The sequence below is a fragment of the Dipodomys spectabilis genome, unplaced genomic scaffold (assembly GCF_019054845.1).
Source record: "Dipodomys spectabilis isolate Male_0828 unplaced genomic scaffold, ASM1905484v1 ptg000045l, whole genome shotgun sequence".
In the NCBI taxonomy this organism is placed as follows: domain Eukaryota; kingdom Metazoa; phylum Chordata; class Mammalia; order Rodentia; family Heteromyidae; genus Dipodomys; species Dipodomys spectabilis.
In genome coordinates, this window is record NW_024870722.1 from 5627815 (window position 1) to 5646570 (window position 18756).

Here is an 18756-nt window from a genome sequence, read left to right on the forward strand (position 1 = left end):
TAAGTAAAGTCCTTTAAACTGTATTCTTGACACACTCATGGTGTGTCAATGTACCGAGGTCTTAAGGATTCCTAAAAACCATTGGCTGGAATAGGAACCGAGAGATTTCTGAAGGCTTCCGTTGTTGTTTTTTTCACTAGTTCTTATGCATTCTCTCCTTCAGTTTTGTTTTTTTTTTTTGTCAATCATGGTAAAATACATACAACATAAAATTTACCATTAACCATTTTAACTACATTTCAGCGGCATTAAGTACACCCATACTGCGTGCAACCATCACCACTATTCATACACGGGGCACTTGTCATTTTGGTGAACTAAGGCACGGGGCCCACAAACCAGGACTCCCTATCCTCCTTCCCTGCAGCCCCTATCAACCACCATTCTGCTGCATGTTTGTGAATTTCACTGTGAATTCCCATAAATCTTTAACCAAACAGTGAGTGAAACCACTAACCCAAGGAGATGGAATCTGTGCCCAACTCTGATGTGCTATAGATTGTTTTGTTCCATCCCATGGATTGAGGCCCTGGTAGAACAATGTGCTACCACTACCATCTACCACTTTCAGGGCTAATTATGTGAGCTGAGCAGAGACACCGAGAATATGAATGAAAGCTGGGTATCCTCTACCAATCCAGACAGTTGCCCTACAGACTAAGAACCAAAGTTCCTGGAAAGGTTGTTATGACCTGAAAGGACGTGGAGCTTGGACCCTGCTGTGACCCTTCCCCTACTCCTCTCCTATTTGGCCCAGCAGATTTTGCTTTAGCATGAAGTATAGACTGAGTTAGCATCAGTGTCTCAACAACTCTCATACCCCTGCCCCAGACACCCCCTCCCCCACTAGCTCGGATGCCAACACCTATCCCTCCCAAACAGCATTCCATCCATCCATTCCCATCAATTTCTACTACAAGAGTTTATCCATAATGAGATGGTCCATAAAGAAAGAGCATATGGAAAAGGCTATAATCCTGATGAGCCCATAGTCACTTCAGTAGGCATTGGATTCATTTTTAACAGGTTTTATTGTCCTTACTTTCAATATCTGTATCTGTTTTAATTTTAGGAGTACCAAGAGGACAGGAATGACCTTGTCATTTCAGAGTCTGAACTGAAACAAGTGGCTTACATTTTCAAATGTGACAAATCTACTCTCCAAATAAAAGGGAAAATAAATTCCATTACAATCGGTAGGGCAAAACTATGGCTCTCTAGTTCCCATGAGTTGCTTGCAAGGAAGATGCTGTATGTATGTAAGTGAGCTTTTGGATCTTTCCCCCTTAGATAATTGTAAGAAGTTTGGCCTCGTGTTCGACAATGTGGTGGGAATTGTGGAAGTGATTAACTCCAAGGACATCCAAATTCAGGTGAGTAGCCTTTCTAATGATGCTTTGCCCTGGCCATGGCTTTGCATAGACCAGTATGCCTGCTCCTGCACCCAGAAAACTCCTGCTCCCTTTCTTTCCACATATGGCTTCCTCCTCACCTCATCTGTGAAGAGCACCAGCAGTGGCCAGGAGGGAGAATGGAACAAAGGGAAAGCCACAGCCTTTAGGAGGATTCCATTGGAAAGATGACAGGTTAGGGTAAAGAATTCAGGATGAGCTGGTCTGAATAATCCCATGTTTTAGAGGATACTATTACCTGGTGCTTGGTCCTGGGATTGTGTGTGACAGGGAGATAATGGTTTAGATGGTCAGAGTTAGAGCTGGTTGAACCTGTGAAATCAACATTGGTTCTTTTCTATGTAAGAGATGTGCTTCTGATCAAGCCTTTTCAGAAAGGACTAGTCCTGGGAGAGGCAGTATTTTTTTAATTAGCCTAGCTATACAAGGGAGAAATTCATTGTGACATTTCCATGCATGTTTACAATGTATTCCAATCACTCTCCCCTGACTCAATCACTCTTTCTTACCCCATCCCCCTTTCCTGAAACAGTTTTAACAGGTTTTATTGTGATTATACTCATAGTTTTACACTCAGATTGGCTGGGTGCAAGGTGTCATGTTAACCGAATGTCATGCATACAGGAAATGCAAGCTTACAAGCCTCTGTCTTAAAAAGTCTGAAGGTCCAGGGTTGTTACGCCCCAGTATATATTAATATTCAGAGAGTGAACCTTTTACACTCATTACAGAGCAAATTAGCACCAAATAATAAAGCCACACTTAAAACCTTTGGCTGAGTAATTCTGCTTTGGGGAATTTACACTGAAGGAGTTCTATTACCTTTGTCAAGGAGACATGCAATAAATTCATTGTACCATCATTTATACTGGTAATAAAAATTAAAAACAATTTAAATGTGCACTAACTAGTGACTAAATAAATGAATCTTACCAATAGAATACTAGCTAGTAGTTAAAATGAATAAACTACAACAGTCAAATGTATCAAAACAGGTAACTATCAAAATAACATTGAGCCATAGAGGCCAATTACAGAATGGCAAGCATTGTATCACGTGTTCATTTATTTTTAAAAAATCAAGAACATGCAAAACAACATATGCACATATTAAATACATTTATGAGAACTCAAGAGCCATCCTAATCCCCTTAATCCAGTGGGGAGACCTGATGGATTATAAACATGATAATCCAAGGGGGAAGAGAGAAAGGAGGTGAGGGAGATGGTTCGTGGCATATAGGATATACCATACTACAGAATTATAGTCTAAATCAAACAAAAAATAATAGGATCCAGGTGTAGTGACTCAGTTCTGTAACCCTAGCTACTTAGAAGGCAGAGACTGGGGGTGTTTAGCTCAAGGCCAATACAAGCACAAAGAAGTCCAGGAGACTCCATCCCAAACAATGTTGGGTGCAGTGGCACAAACTTGTCATCCGCCAGTGACACAGTGAAGTACAAGAGGAAAGACCATAGACACATCCAGACCAGTCACAAAGTAAGAGCCTGCCTTGGAAATAAAGCAGAAAGGGGCCAAAGAGTGGCTGAAGTGGTAGAGCACCTGCCCAGCCAGTGCAAGGCCCTGAGTTCCTGAGTTCAAACCTTACTAACCCCCCCCCCCACACACACACACATCAATAACTAGTAGAAACAAAATGTCACACTCTGACAAAGCTGTTTATCGGCCTCCATGTATTTATATGGTGGGCATATATGCATTTATATTATTCCTTATATGTTTTTATGTTTGAAATGTACTAATATTTTAAGGATATAAATGTGCATACACACACATACTATATCTCTGAACAGATCAACTAGGGTTCCCTGAACACTACAGATAGAAAGAACTCAATGGTACAGTTCAGAAACCAGAAAAGACATTTGACAGAATTCTTTCTGAACTTTCACATGTTCAAACCATGCAAATGTCATGACCTATTTCAAGAACTTCATAGTTTTAAAAGAGTCTGGACATGTTGAAAACAGAAAGCAGATTAGCAGTTGCCTGGTCGTAGCATGGAGGCCATTAGAGATATTTTAGGGACGATGGAAATGTTCTAAAACTGTACTGTAGTGATGACTGTACAGCTCTTTAAACGTATCAAGTATCATTGAACTGTACATTTAAAACGGTTGAATTTCAAACAGGCATGTTGAATTGAAGCCCCTTTGTACAACTACTTGAGGAGAATTTTTAAATAACCAAAATAAATTTCAAAAAGATAAATAAATAAATAAAATGGGTGAGTTTTATGTTTGCACACTTTTACCTCCATCATGCTATTAAAACTGAAAAGAGGGGGTGAGGAGAAGGCATGGATTTGACTCCGTTTCTTTGGCAAACTGTCCTAGGAAAATATTCAAATTATGGCACAGAGCAGGGACTATAGAAGTTAATGGAACTTTTAAAACATGATTGTGAAGTAATCATTTTGTGATACACAGTAGTAAGAGGCTAGCTCAGTAAGACTATGTGCCTAACAGGTAGGGGGACCTAGACCCAATCCCCATCACCCAAAATTCAAAAGCCTCACTACATCAATACACAAACATGTATGAAATGTAAGAGCGTTGGCCTGGGTAGGCTCACCTGCCGCCTGTCACTCAGCGAAGGAGCTCTTTGGCTCAGCTCTCCTGATAAGAAACAACCCCTGTTCTCAAAGTATTCACAGACTACCTGGGAAGAAAGACATGGGTGTAATATGCTCGAACTCAGTTTTCACCAGACCACTGGTTTTAACATACCAGGGCTATTTTCATATGATTGCTGTTGCCTTTTCAAAGAACGTAGGGTGTTTGTGCATTTTAAACATCGTCTCGCAAGCTATAAAAGATAAAACAAAATGTATCAACACTAGGCACTTGCCTCGCAAGTCTCTGCTCATAAACAAAGCATGGAAGGCCTTTAAACACCACCGACAATTCATTCCTTTCCCTTCCTTGCCCGACACTCATGCAGTTCTCCTTGGCATATGAATGAATATCCTCCGTCATTACAAAATAAGCAGATCTAGAAATCATCAAGACATGGCACATTTTTGAAATGCACATGAATACATTATTCTTCCATCTGTGGCCGAGCCCTTTGCTTAGCTGACCTTGAACTACCTCTGCCTTTTTCTTGCATTGGATTCAGTTCCAACTCAGCACCATTTCTGTAGTCATAGAAGAAGAGGAAAGAGAGAAGTGTGGTGACCTGGCTAGGCGCTCCCCCAAGGAATTCTTTACATCACCTGCACCAGCACAGGACTTGCTCCTTGGGTTTGCAACGCAGCCTTTTCTTCAGGGTGAAAGAAGAGATTTCTTTATCACTTTAATTACCATTACAAGGAGGAAAATTATAGAGCTGTAATATGGTCTTTGAGAGAACAGTGTCCCCTATGGAGATTTGGAGGGGATTGTCTACAAACTGATTGCTGGCAGAGAAACATATCTGAATTTTACAGCATTGAGATATTGGTGAACAATATAAAAGAGTTGCCTCCTTTTCTCTGTGATCCTGTTTATCTATATAATGAGTGTCCTGAACTAAGCCCCTAGTTTGGGCTCCTGAAATGAATACCTTGAAAATAACTAGACATTTATCTCAGTTGAACTTCACATTCAGCCTTGAGACTTTTTTTTTTTAATCCAGAAAAGGATTTTTTTTTATTGTATTTTCTTACCTATTCTGAAGTTCAGGAACAAGCTCCTCAGTTTCTACTCAAGAATAATCTTATTATTAAATGTCAGTATTGATTCTTGTAGTCCCAGTTTCAGAGATATTTGTTAAAACTAAAAAAAAAATTTAGCACATAAAAGCCAACGTGTCTTGTTTTGTTTATCAGGAAATCAAATACATGTTTCAAATCCACTATCAGGATTGTAAGGCTTTTCTGAACGTCGTGCTGCTATTTCCAAATGAATCCCTTAAATTTCACCTCAAGAAAGAGCCCCTGAGACTTAAATAAGAGTCCCCTTGTGTGGTCCTTTCAAATCTGTCCCCAAATGACATGTACTGTATTCAGTCAGGAGACATAACCATTAGCCAGTCTCTCCAGTTCTGACCCAGCGATTCCTAAGGCTTGCTTAAAGTTCAAACACACAGTGGAATCGAGATTGTAATTGTTTGAGAACATTGTCATTTTTGTATCTTTGCCTTGGTCCCAGAAGGTGTTGTTTGTTTGTTTGTTAATTCAGGTACTAGGGAGAGTGCCAACGATTTCCATTAATAAGACAGAAGGCTGCCACATATACCTCAGTGAAGATGCATTAGATTGCGAGATTGTGAGTGCCAAATCATCTGAAATGAATATACTTATCCCTCAGGATGGAGATTATGTAAGTACCTTTCAAGAGGCTGTCAAGAATTTCTTTCTGAGCCTTCATTATTAACATTCTAAGAGACTGATTAATCAACTACCGACCGATGAAGTTCACTTGTGGAATAACTCACAGGCAGAAGAGGGATGCAGGGAGCTGCTGTCCACATCTCCTTTCTTCTATTAGCTTCTTGACTAGGTTCACTCCTTGATTTGTGACTCTCAAGGCAATTTACTAGTAATTACTAGTAATTGGTTAGCTTTTATCAACTAGCACAGTATGCATCTGAGTTCGTATGATGTGACTAAATATTTTCCTTTGCTCTGATGGAAATAGGCAAGAAGGGAAAATGCATTGTGGTGAAACTAAGAGGAAAGAAAGGGAATGATAAGGAGGTAGACCTATTTGCCTGGGGTACTCAGGCAAAGACTCTCCTTTTAACATAGGAATTAGCTGAGCCTAGCACTGGTGGCTCTTGTCTGAAATTGTAGCTACTCAGGCAACTGAGATCCAGAGGATCAAAGTTGGAAGCCAGTCCAAGCAGAAAAGTCTAAGATACTCGGGCTGGGATGTAGCTCAGTGGCAAAGCGCTTGTCTAGCAAGTGCAACGTCCTGGGTTCGATCCCCAGTACCAAAAAAGAAAAAAGACAAAAAAAAGTCTAAGATACTCTAACTCCAAAATTACCAGCAAAAAACAGGCTGGAAGAATGGCTCAAGTAGTAGAGCACCACTGGGCGCTGGTGGCTCACGCCTGTAATCCTAGCTACTCAGGAGGCTGAGATCTGAGGATCACGGTTCAAAGCCAGCCCGGGCAGGAAAGACCGTGAGACTCCTATCTCCAATAAACCACCAGAAAACCAGAAGTGGTGCTGTAGCTCAAATGGTAGAGTGCTCGCCTTGAGCTGAAGAGCTGAGGGACAGCGCCCAGGCCCGGAGTTCAAGCCCCATGACCGACAAAAAAAAAAAAGTAGTAGAGCACCAAGAAAGAAAGGAAAGAGAGAAAGAATTCACTGGGAAATCTTGATGGACAAGCCAGCTCCACATCCTGAACCTAGAAATTCAATTTTGGAAGCTTGCAGTGGGGTCCAGGAATCTAGGTTCAAACAGAGCTCCCAGGTGATTTGAATGCCATCCATCTATCCAGTGGACCCTCTAAAAAACACTAACCCAAGATTCTACCAGCATTTCTTGTCTCTGCCTCTTCTCACCAATAAGGCAGCTTCTAAAGGATTTGTGCTGATCTTCTCAAACACTTAAAGAAGCAAATATAACTAAATAAATCACACTTCCTGAGGTCATGACATATTGTAGATTCACTCAATTGTTACTTGGAAGTTGAGAACTAAGTACAGATCATTCTCTGTGAATCTGACTCTAGAGGGAACCAATAAATTAAGAAAGGACAGAAGGAAATGTACCTCAGTAGGTACATCTTTGAAAGAGAGGGCATGTCAGCCTGAAGGGATCAGTCATCAAATGTCAACACAGCCATCAGCAGGCAGGTTGAGCTGTTTCCTCGGACAACAGGACTGCTCCCAGGAGCTCCTTCTCCACGTATCAGAAAGTTCTGCAGGGGCTGGGAAGGTGGCTCAGTGGTAGAGCGCTTGCCTTGCATGCCTGAGGCCCTGGGTTCGATTCCCCAGCACCACATAAGCAGGAAAAAAAAAGCCAGAAGTGGCCCTGTGGCTCAAGTGGTAGAGCGCTAGCCTTGAGCGGAAGAGCTGAGGGACAGCGCCCAGGCCCAGAGTACAGGCCCCACAACCGGACCCCAAAAAATAAATAAAAATAAATAAAAAAGAAAGTTCTGCAGAATTCATTATTTCAGTCTAAACACACAAAATCTGTAAGCACTGGGCCATACTGCACCACTTGGTGAATGGATAGCCTAATCTTGAACTATAGAAGACTCCTGTTAAACTCACGAGTAATACAGAAGATCTTCAGAGGAAGACAGCATAAATTAATTAGGTAATTCCTGGCCTATGTAGCTGTGTAGGGAGAAGGAAGGCTCAGCTGTATGGAAACTAGACCTCCTAGGAAAAGCAATTGTGTTTGGATGAACACTCTAGACTAATTTAGCTAGACTCTGGGCATGACCCAAGTATCTGTAACTTTTTAAAGTTTTCCAGGTCACTCCAATGTAGACCTAAGACTGAGTCCAAAGAATAATCAAATCGCCATTCTAAAGGATAATCAAGGCCTGAGCTTTTGTGCTGAAAAGTAGTTTTGCCTATGTGGCAAGACTCTTATCACCTTGTACCATCAGCCCTGGGCTCTCTTCATGCCCTTTCTAGCTGAAGGTGGTAGAAACAGAAAATCTTCCGTGGGCATTATGATGTGGGAATGGATGGAGGATGTGATTCACCGGTCTCCATCATCCTCTGGCTTTCTCCTAACTGCCAAACCAACCTTAGAACAGTTGCATAGCATTATGATCCCACACGTGCTTTCTCCCTGAGAATTCTCTACTTTATGGTTTACTTGAGAACCAACACCATGCTTGGTTTATGCATCAAGAATCACTCCAGGAGTGATATTGGGTACACACACACACACACACACACACACACACACACACACACACACACACACACACACACACACACACACACACACACACACACGGTCAGGTTCTTTCTTTGTGTTTAAGAATTTTCATTGCAGACTTCATTCAAAGAAAATTTGTGACTCATTTTGGCTAAAGAAACTGCTTCTTCTAAGCATGCACAAAAAGTCTAATGAGGCTGCTGAAGTTTGGGCAGCAGGGCCATTTCTCAGCCTCTGTGGATCCTCTTTATGAAAAATCTGGAGAAGTTCAGACTACCTGTACTTTGGCTTTTCTATGTTTCCTTGCATGTAAAGAGATAAGGAAGTGTGTATCGGAGAGTGTAAATGCATTTTGCAATGATTAGTGGAAGGGTGGCAAGATGGAGGCATAACAAATTCGTTTACAACCCTGAGCATAATTTTGCCATTTCTCAAAGAGTAGACAGATAAATCTGACATAAAGTCTATCAACTCTGGTGACCAGGAGCCTTGATGTCTCCTGAGAGCTTGCTTGCAATGCAGATTCTCTTTCTCTTCCCCACACCTACAGAATCAGAACCTGTAAGTTAAGGTACCTGGTTGACTGGAATGCATGTACAAGGCTGGTAGAAAGCAGTGGATGAGAGAAGACTACAGAGAGACTACCTTCGTTTAGACTCTGGATGCTCTGCTTACCAGTGATGTCATGTTGGGCCAATTGCTTGAGCTCTCTGGCCTCTGCTTCCTGTAGCTGGCATCTTGGAAATGACTGGCTCATGGAGTTGCTATGGATCAACTGAGTTTGCATGTGTCTAGTGCTTAGATTGATGCCTGGGTCTTCCTAGTGACAGAATGCAGTCACTAAGTGGACAAATAGTATATGCAAGTCTCCATGTCTCAGATTCCTCACCATGCCTGGTTTGGGGGATAGATCACATTTCTAATCAGCCTTCTCCTTATTTACAAAGAGAAGCCATCATGTAATTAATTTTGTCCTTTGTGCCTTTTTCCAGAGAGAATTTCCTGTTCCTGAACAGTTCAAGACTGTGTGGGATGGATCCAAGTTGGTCACTGAACCTGCAGAAATTATGGCATAACCTCCACTAACTGAAACCCCCTCATTCAAGTCTCTTTTATCATGCAAACAAACAAACAAAAAACACGCAGCATTAAAGAGCTAGAAGCCACAGTGGCACCTACTGCTTTAGTTTAAGCCTCCAGCAATTCTGTGCTATAAAATCAGTGTCATTTTCTGGCATGCTTTGTGGGCATTTTTGAGATATTTAACATTTCTTCATAATTTGCCTTTTTGTGATTTTAGTTCCACATAGTAAGTTATAAGCACTGCAAACTTAAAAGGAAAAAAACAAGAAAATTAACTCTGTTCCTTCCATATCAACACAGCAACTGATAAGTAAAAATTCTGCATGATTCAATTCTACACTCATGTTTAATTGTTAGCTCAAGAACAAAACCTTTGAGAATTTGTGTAGATGTTTGATATGGTGTCATAGCCCCGTACTGGAAGACTAGGAGATTTTTTTTCCCTTCATTTTACTACATGTTCACCTCTTTCTTAGCATGGATGCATCATTAGCATGAATATTTATTTCAATCCACATTTCTTAAAAGCATAAGAAAATTCTATGGGAGGACCAAATGCAGTGTGTTGGTCCTTAGAAAACTAATATTCTTTGTAGTTACTAAAACACAAAAATAGGTCTAACTAGGTCTAATTTTTTAAGCAGGTCACTTGGGAGGAAGCAGTTTCTCTTTTTCCTTTTTCTCTTTTTTCTTTTTCTTTTTGGGAGCAGGTACTGAGGCTTGACCTCAGAGCCTCTTGCTTAGGTATTTTTTCACTCAAGGCTGATGCTCTGCCACTTAGCCACACCTCTACTTCCCAACTTTTCTTTTGCTATATAATACCTCACAGTTTTGCCCCAAGAACAATCCCATTTTGTTTTCCAGTTTCAAACATGTTAAGTATTAGAAAGATGCTTTGTAAAGGATGTCTTTCATGGTTTACCACAGAGGAATTTCTTTTCCACTTGCCAGGGTTTCTAACCAGTCTCAGAAATGAACATGAAAAAGCCATAGATGCATAGCTCCTTCTGAGATCTGATGAATTATTTGTGGGCTTGGCTTGCTGCTTGTCTTTGGTAGTCCTGATACAGGCCATGCATTCTCAAAATAAATAACATGATAATCCTTCATACCTCTCAATATGAAGTGCTGAAAATTCTGCAACTTCTTGGGTCCCACATAATGAAATGTAGTATAATATTTGCCAAACCCATACAACCATATATATATACACATACACGTATATATAATGTGTGTATGATAACCTTTGGATATAGCATTTCTGTTTTTAAATATCTTGTATATCTATATAGCTCCTGTACTAAGGTTTTACTATAAAAGTTTTGTCCATATGAATAATGTTGTGGCTTTAGTAAATATAATTTTTGAACTGTAAACTTACTCTAAAATAAAGTAAAACTCTAATTGTTTAAATACTATGATGAATTCTTGATGTTAAAATTATCATCATTGGGGGGTTTTTGATTTATGTTTGTTTGTTTGTAGCATTTTTTACTTAGCCCTTAGATCTAGGAAAGGTAGCTGTGTAGATGAAGTTAGAGAATTTATTCAGTAAGAATAAACAATATAAATAATATAATTCAGACTTTTAAAGAGTGGATTCTTCAAGACTGATATCACATAAAGCTATTTGCAGTGATTTAGAGAGTTCTGAAATCCAGTTTTATAAAGCATAGCCCCTCCACTGACAAAAACCTCTTTGGATCTTTTGCAAAGGTACAGCTTCCCCGAGTTAATTATTTTATGTACATAATGATTTATGTCATAAATTATAACATAAATATAAACTATAAGATAAGTCTCTGATTGGCCATTTCCTGCCTCAATATTGAACATGTGTTTGCCAGATTACCTTGGTAAAATTTAACTAGAGATGGAAAATAGGTGATTGGAGACAAAGATCTCAAGCCCCTCTTTCTGACACCACACCCTGAGGAATTATTTCATGAGCTTAGTATTTCCAGAATGGCTTTCATTAAACATGTCCATTTCAAAAGAATTTATTTTAAACCCTTGGCACTTACTATACCACTTCAGATACAGATGCAATTTTGAGGGCTTTAATTGCTTCAGTGAGACGAGCTGATTGTGTAATGTTGCAGACTTCTCATGCACATTTTCATGTTTCTGCACATGATAAAGTTTATATCTCCACCACAAATGGAAAGTAAACCAGCTAAAATTATTCTGTGATAGTTCTGCCAGATTTCTCCAAATGGTTTTTGATCCTCTTGTTTGCATAATAGCATAGCACAGAATGTGTAATTCACAAAAGGTAGAGTTTACCTATAAGAGTTTTTGTTCTGCTTTTTCTCCAATACAGAGCATAACTGTATCTATATCTATATACCGATATAGATATATAGATATATCAGGCTCATTGTAGCTATTCAAGAAGCTGAGATCTGAGAATTGTTGTTTGGAGCCATTCCAGGCAAGAAAGTCCATAAGATTCTCATTTCCAATTAACCAGCAAAAAATCCAGAAGTAGAGGTTTGACTCAAGTGGTGGAGTACCAGCCTTAAGTAAAAAGCTAAAGGATGGTGCCCAGGCTCTGTTCAAGCTGTAGGACCATTACCAAAAGAGTTTAAAGATAGATTTTGCCTAAAATACAATTATAAGCATTTTATTTGTCTATACTTTCAACACCATGCTTTTCAGAATGATTAGTATACAAAAAAATGATGCCCTGGTATTGACATGAAGACCCAAATTAAAGAGTTGCATTGCCCACTAAACCATAATGCTAATATTTAATATTATTTGCCGATATCACCACATTTTTTCTTTAAAAAAATGAGTCATTTCCTAATATCAGTCTTTCTCATGGCAACTAATCAGAAACTACATTTTTAATTTTTTGTCATTTTTAACAAGAACTCGATAAACATATTTCTTTCACTCAAATGTCAGTAAACCAAGCTGGGCACTTTTGGTTCACAGCTGCAATCCTGGCCTCTCCAGAGGTCAAGATGAGTAGGAATGCAGTTCCAGATCAGCCCAGGCAAAAAATTTTCTAAGACTCCATCTTTACAGGAGCTGGACATGATGCCTCATACCTGTCATCTCAGCTACTTTAGGAAGTGTATTGTATTGTAGTCCATGTATGGGCCTACACAAAAGGAAGGACCTTAATTTTAAAATAAGGACTCTAATTACAAATATAAAACGGACTGAAGGAGTGGTAGAGCACTTGCCTAATAAGATAAGGTCTTCATACAAAAAAAAAAAAAAAATAGTCAACCTGCTATGGAAAGTTGTCCTGTGAATGTAACAGTACTGTAGATTTTCTTGGGAGGATTGTGATTGCTCATTGTCCCTGTGCAGCATAACCACAGCCACACCTATTGAACAGTGTGTGATCTCCTAGCAGGGCTTATGCTAACAGCACATGTCAGCCAGGCCCAGCAGCCTGCCCTGCATGAGCCCATATTATGACGGTCCTGGCATGATGCATTTCTCTTCAGCTTGAAAACTGTGCAATAGCGAAGTTAGGTCAGTTCCCAGAGAATGATTGCCTTCTGCCATCAAGCTTCCTTTATGGATACTTACAGCCACTGCCCCACAGCATTACTGAAAGATACATAGAGGCCTGGAGACATATTTTACAGGAGCCATATAACAAATGGATCTTCAGAAAATGTCATAAATTTATAGCCATATGATTTTTAAAGGAGTTTGTAAGTTTTATGTACTTTTCGTGTTCTGAGATAGAAAAGTTGGGTGAAGTAACCAAACTAACACTAGACTTTCCTCCACTGTTATCAACTGCTTCTCATTAGTGCTCACAATGGTGGCAAATTGAGGCAGAGATTTTGGTATTTACTTGGCTAACTTCATCAGAAAGAAGCTAATTATATCTGTGTACCAAACATAACACTTCAAAACTCAAAATATAGCCGGGTGCCAGTGGCTCGTGCCTATAATCCTAGCTACTCAGGAGGTTGAGATCTGAGGATCATGATTCAAAGCCAGCCCCTTCAGGAAAGTCCATGAGACTCTTACCTCCAATAAACCACCAGAAAACTGGAAGTGGCGCTGTGGCTCAAGTGGTAGAGCACTCACCTTGAGCTGAAGAGCTGAGTGACAGCAGCCAAGTCCAGAGTTCCAGCCCCACAACTGACCAAAAAAACAAAAAACAAAAAACCTCAAGATACCCAAACTACCCATACAATATCAATTTACCCCTATGCTACATTGCAGCTGACACCCAAGTACCTGAAGGATTCTTTTAATGGAATTCCATTCAGAAAAGGGGGAATTCAGGGAATGATGCTCGTCGTCAACTAAAATCTGGTACGTAGATTTTATCAAAATGTTCTGTCATTTGTTAGCATCTAAAATAATTGCACCAGCAATATGGCCTACATTCTGCAGCCTGCTTCTACCAAATGGCTACACAACCATTTTCTCTAATTAACTTAACCTCTTACTCTACAGAAATAACTTTTTCCCTTAAAAAAGGAGCTTTGATGTCTCACCAAATACATTTCCAACAGAGTTTTTCCTCAATGAAAAATACACACTCATACTTCATTAACCCTGCAAAGAAAAGTAAGCTGGATGCCAGTAGCTCACACCTATAATCCTTGCTCGTCAGGTGGTTGAGATCTGAGGATTGTGGCTCAAAGCCTGCCTGAGCAGGGTAGTCTATGAGACTCTTATCTCTAATATAAAACTACTGAGAAAAAAGAACTGGAAGTGGCACTGTAGCTCAAGTAGTAAAGTACTAACTGAAGGCTAGTTCAAGAACAATGCCCAGGCCCTAAGTTCAAGTTCCAGGACTGGCCAGAAAAAGGGGGGTGGGGAGGAGTTTTTTGTAGTTAGCCAGAAGATATACTTAACATGTGGAGCTAGCAGAAATGTGCCTCTTTGACAGATCCCTATAGTTACCTTAACAATGTAATTTTTTCAAATGAAATTAATGTGTTACAATTGGCTCCAAATATAAAAATAAACAAGTATACAATAGTATACAATAAAAATACCTATAGCAGAGCCCTTAGCTGTCCATTAAATCTCTCTTTCTACTTCCCAGACTCTACTTCCAAATCTCTTTAAGTTAGATGGCCATGTGGCTAGATTGTCCTTGAAGGAATGTGTTAAGAAAGGTGTCTAGGGACTGGGAAGGTGGCTCAGTGGTAGAGTGCTTGCCTTGCATGCATGAGGCCCTGGGTTCGATTCCTCAGCACCACATAAGTAGAAAAAGCCAGAAGTAGTGCTGTGGCTCAAGTGGTAGCGTGGTAACCTTGAGCTGAAGAGCTGAGGGACAGCGCCCAGGCCCAGAGTTCAAGCCCCACGACCAGCCAAAAAAAAAAAAGAAAGAAAGAAAAGAAAAGAAAGAAACAAACAAAGAAAGTGTCTAATTTTACTCTAGAACTCAGATTTTTAAGAGAGGATGATTTTTCCATGTTTCCTGTTTCCTTTCTTCAGCCATATCCTGGACATGGCAACTAGCTTCAACCACACAGATGATAATATGCTCTCATTCAAAAATGACAAGATGGAAAAAGCCTAGGTTTCTGAGCCACACATGGAAAACAAATTCAGACTTACTATGTACTTCACATAATTTATGAAATTTCTTTAGTCCATAAAGAGTCCATGGGTATAGGTGCTATTACTATCTATGTATTAGGTATAAACAACTGAAGTACAGAGAAGATAAATGTCTTTTCCCAATGTGTGTAGCTGGAACAGGGTTAAAATAAGATTCGTGCTCTCATTGAATATAATATCTATACCTTTATACACAAATGCTGTATTGTTCTTCTAGTTGGTTCATATTTAATAACAATATTCCTACAATCTGTTTTCTGACTCAGATCTTTCTCTCTCTCTCTCTCTCTCTCTCTCTGCTCTCTCTCTCTCTCTCTCTCTCTCTCTCTCTCTCTCTCATTTGCAATACTAGAACTAATTCAGGAACTATGCTTGCTCATAGCTGCTACTCTACCACATAAGCCACTCTTCTAGCCCCGCTTTTTGCTAGTTATTTTGGAATTGGAAATCTAGCAAACTTTTTTTTTTGGTCTGGGCTGGCATTGAACAGACCGCAGCCTCCTAACTAACTAAGATGATAGGCATGAGTCTCTGGCATCTGGCTTATTTTCCTTAATAACATATGGATACATCTTTACAAGTTCTGTGAAGGTGTTTCCTGTGACCCTCGCTGTAAGTCACAGAGTTTCTTGTGTGTTATTTTAGTTTGGGTACTTTAAACTATTTGATTAAAAAAAACATTTGGGTTTACTATAATGAAATACCTGATACTAAGTAATTAATGAAAAAGTGATTTATTTCTTATGGTTTCTGGAGACTGAGAAGTCTAAGATTAAAGGGTCCACATTTGATAAGCAACTTGTCATCCCATAGAAAGAGGTAGAAGTCAAGAGAGTATGGGCATGTGTGCCATTGTGTGTGATGGACAGAAGAGTAAAAAAAAACAGAGCCAGGGAGACAGGGAGAGGAGAAAGAGACAGAGAGAACGAGAGTGGGTTTCCCAGGAGCCTACTACGTGATAACAAACCCACTCTCATGATAATGGCAATAATCTATTCATGAAGTCTGAGTCTTTGTGATCTAATACGCTAAGGTCCTGTTTCTCAAAACTTGCACTGGGAATTAAGTTTCTTACACATCAACTTTGGAAAAGGATTGCTTAGGGGACCTTACTGACATACGAAAAATCCCTACACCTCTGCCAGAAAAAATAACCTAATCATGGGATCAATCAATACCACCCCCCATTCCCTGAACCCTCACATGTTCCATGGAGTAGGGAGAAGAAACACATGGCATGGATTGTAAGCAGCAGGAATTTTGGAGACCCTCTTGGAATTCAATACCATAGTATTGAACTATTTTTTTAGGAAAATATGTTAAGCAATAAGTGCTTAAAATGCTAAAAACATGAGTTGTTAAAAATAAAAAATAGTGTGCTCTAATCTGTTTTAACAGATTGAGTAGGCAAAAAAAAAGAATCTAAATTATATAATTAACAAAATTGATTTGAAACATTATTGGCTGTCTTAAGTAGAGAATACATTTAGTTTTTTTCAGTGTCTTATAGACTTAATTCCACATTCAGCAAAGTGAAAATCTTAAAGTCAGCAAAATAAATATTATATGGGCCATGCTCTGAAGACAAGACAGTAAAGCATGAGAATAATCACTGAAATTTTAATTCATGTTTTAAATAATTCCTCCATCGAAGAAGAAAGCAATACTACATTAACAACTTAGTGACAATGAAAGCTCTATCTATAAAAGATTACAGACTTTAAGTATTCTAGTCAAGTTGTTTGGGAAAGGAAACAAACATCATTAAGGACCATAAGAGAAATAAATTAATAAAAGTTAATCAAAACTTAGGACTTGAGAGTAAGGGGGGGAAGGATGTAGCTCTATGGTAGAATGCTTACCTAGCTTGTATGAGACCCTAAGTTTGACTCCCACCATTACAAAAAAAAAAAACTTGTAAAGAAAAAAAGAAATTTAAGACAAAATTTAATTTTTATGTTTGTATAAAATTGAAGAATATAAAAATGTCTAGGTGGGTGCTTGTGGCTCATTGTGGCTCACGCCTCTAATCCTAGCTACTCAGGAGGCTGAGATCTGAGGATTGCAATTTAAAGCCAGCCCAGGCAGGAAAGTCCATGAGACTCTTATCTCCAATTAACCACCAGAAAACTGGAAGTGGTGCTGTGGCTCAAGTGGTAGATTGCTAGCCTTTAGCTGAACTGCTGAGGGATAGCACCCAGGCCCAGAGTTCAAACCCCACAACCAACAACAACAACAACAAAGACAAAAAATGTCTATACAGCCTTAATTTGAATGGCAATGATTTGGAGAACAAAATTAGCACATTTCTTATTGCTCAGCTTTGTTATAATAAGTACATGTTACAATGGAGGTGTGATGTAACTGGACAAATGAGGTTCTGAATTGAAACTCTACTACTGGGGGTGAAAACTGCCTATTACTTTTTAAATTAAAAATAGATGATAGGGCTGGGAAGGTGGTTCAGTGGTAGAGCGCTTGCCTTGCATGCCTGAGGCCCTGGGTTCGATTCCTCAGCACCACATAAGCAGAAAAAAAAAGCCGGAAGTGGCGCTGTGGTTCAAGTGGTAGAGTGCCAGCCTTGCGCTGAAGAGCTGAGGGACAGCACCCAGGCCCAGAGTTCAGGCCCCACGACCGGACCAAAACAAAAAAAAAAAAAGTAGATGATAGATTAAGTAAATAAGAAATGCAGCAGGGTTTTCTTAGCTAAAACATGACATTTATTACATAAATTCTTTTTCCAATATCTTATGAAACATATTTTAAACTTAATTGTGTATCTTAGTTGGAAATTAATACTTCAAATTTCAGAATGCAAAAATTATAGAGTCATTGTCTTTGAGTTCAAAAATAAAGTGAGAACTTAGAGGGCTGACTTACTTGATTTGGTTAGGATGTCCTAGAATTTTAACTCTGGGTCTAATTCTTTTTTCTTTTTTTTTTTTTTTTTGGTCAGTCCTGGGGCGTGAACTCTGGGCCTGGGCGCTGTCTCTCAGCTCTTCAGCTCAAGGATAGCGCTCTTACTACTTGAGTGTCAGCCCCACTTCGGGCTTTTTTCTGCTTATGTGGTGCTGAGGAATCGAACCCAGGGCCTCATGCATGCAAGGCAAGCACTCTACCACTGAGCCATCTTCCCAGCCCCTTGGTTCTTATTCTTGGTAGGCAGGCATTGTACCACGTAAACCATTTCTCCAATCAAAAAGCTAACCCATTTTTGTAGGTAGGTCTTTGATTTTTAAACTTCATAATTGCCCTTAGATTTGTTTCCTTTTCTAGAGTCAATTTTACTTTAATTATTTTTTGTGTCAGTTGTGGGGTCCTGAACTCTGGGCCTCGGCACTGTCCCTCGGCTCTTCAGCTCTAGGCTAACACTCTACCACTTGAGCCATAGCACCACTTCCGGCTCTTTTTTCTTATGTGGTGCTGAGGAGTCGAACCCAGGGCGCCTCATGCATGCAAGGCAAGCGCTCTACCACTGAGCCACCTTCCCAGCCCATAGAGTCAATTTTAGTGATTTATCATTTTCTAGGAAATTATTTCCTCTTAGTTCTCAAATTTGTTGGAATGAAGTGAAACCTAATTTTTGGGACTTTAAGATTGCCTCCGCCGCCTCCGCCGAGCCTCCTCCTCCGCCTCCTCCTCCTCCTCCTCCTCCTCCTCGCTCCTCCGCCTCCTCCTCCTCCTCCTCCTCCTCCTCCTCCTCCTCCTCCTCCTCCTCCTCCTCCTCCTCCTCCTCCTCCTCCTCCTCCTCCTCCTCCTCCTCCTCCTCCTCCCCTCCTCCTCCTCCTCCTCCTCCTCCTCCTCCTCCTCCTCCTCCTCCTCCTCCTCCTCCTCCTCCTCCTCCTCC

The 18756-nt window shown here is 40.0% G+C and overlaps 1 protein-coding gene across 1 annotated transcript in view; it reads left to right on the forward strand.

Moving 5' to 3' along the window:
• The window catches only part of Cap2 (cyclase associated actin cytoskeleton regulatory protein 2), a 124616-nt gene extending 113848 nt beyond the window's left edge, over nt 1-10768 (forward strand). Inside the window, exons 10-13 of the mRNA XM_042678524.1 lie at nt 1073-1196; nt 1291-1373; nt 5598-5738; nt 9260-10768. Of these exons, the coding sequence (XP_042534458.1) occupies nt 1073-1196; nt 1291-1373; nt 5598-5738; nt 9260-9343 (432 nt within the window). The 3' untranslated portion in view covers nt 9344-10768. The remainder of the gene's footprint in view (nt 1-1072; nt 1197-1290; nt 1374-5597; nt 5739-9259) is intronic.
• Nucleotides 10769-18756: the final 7988 nt, after the last annotated feature.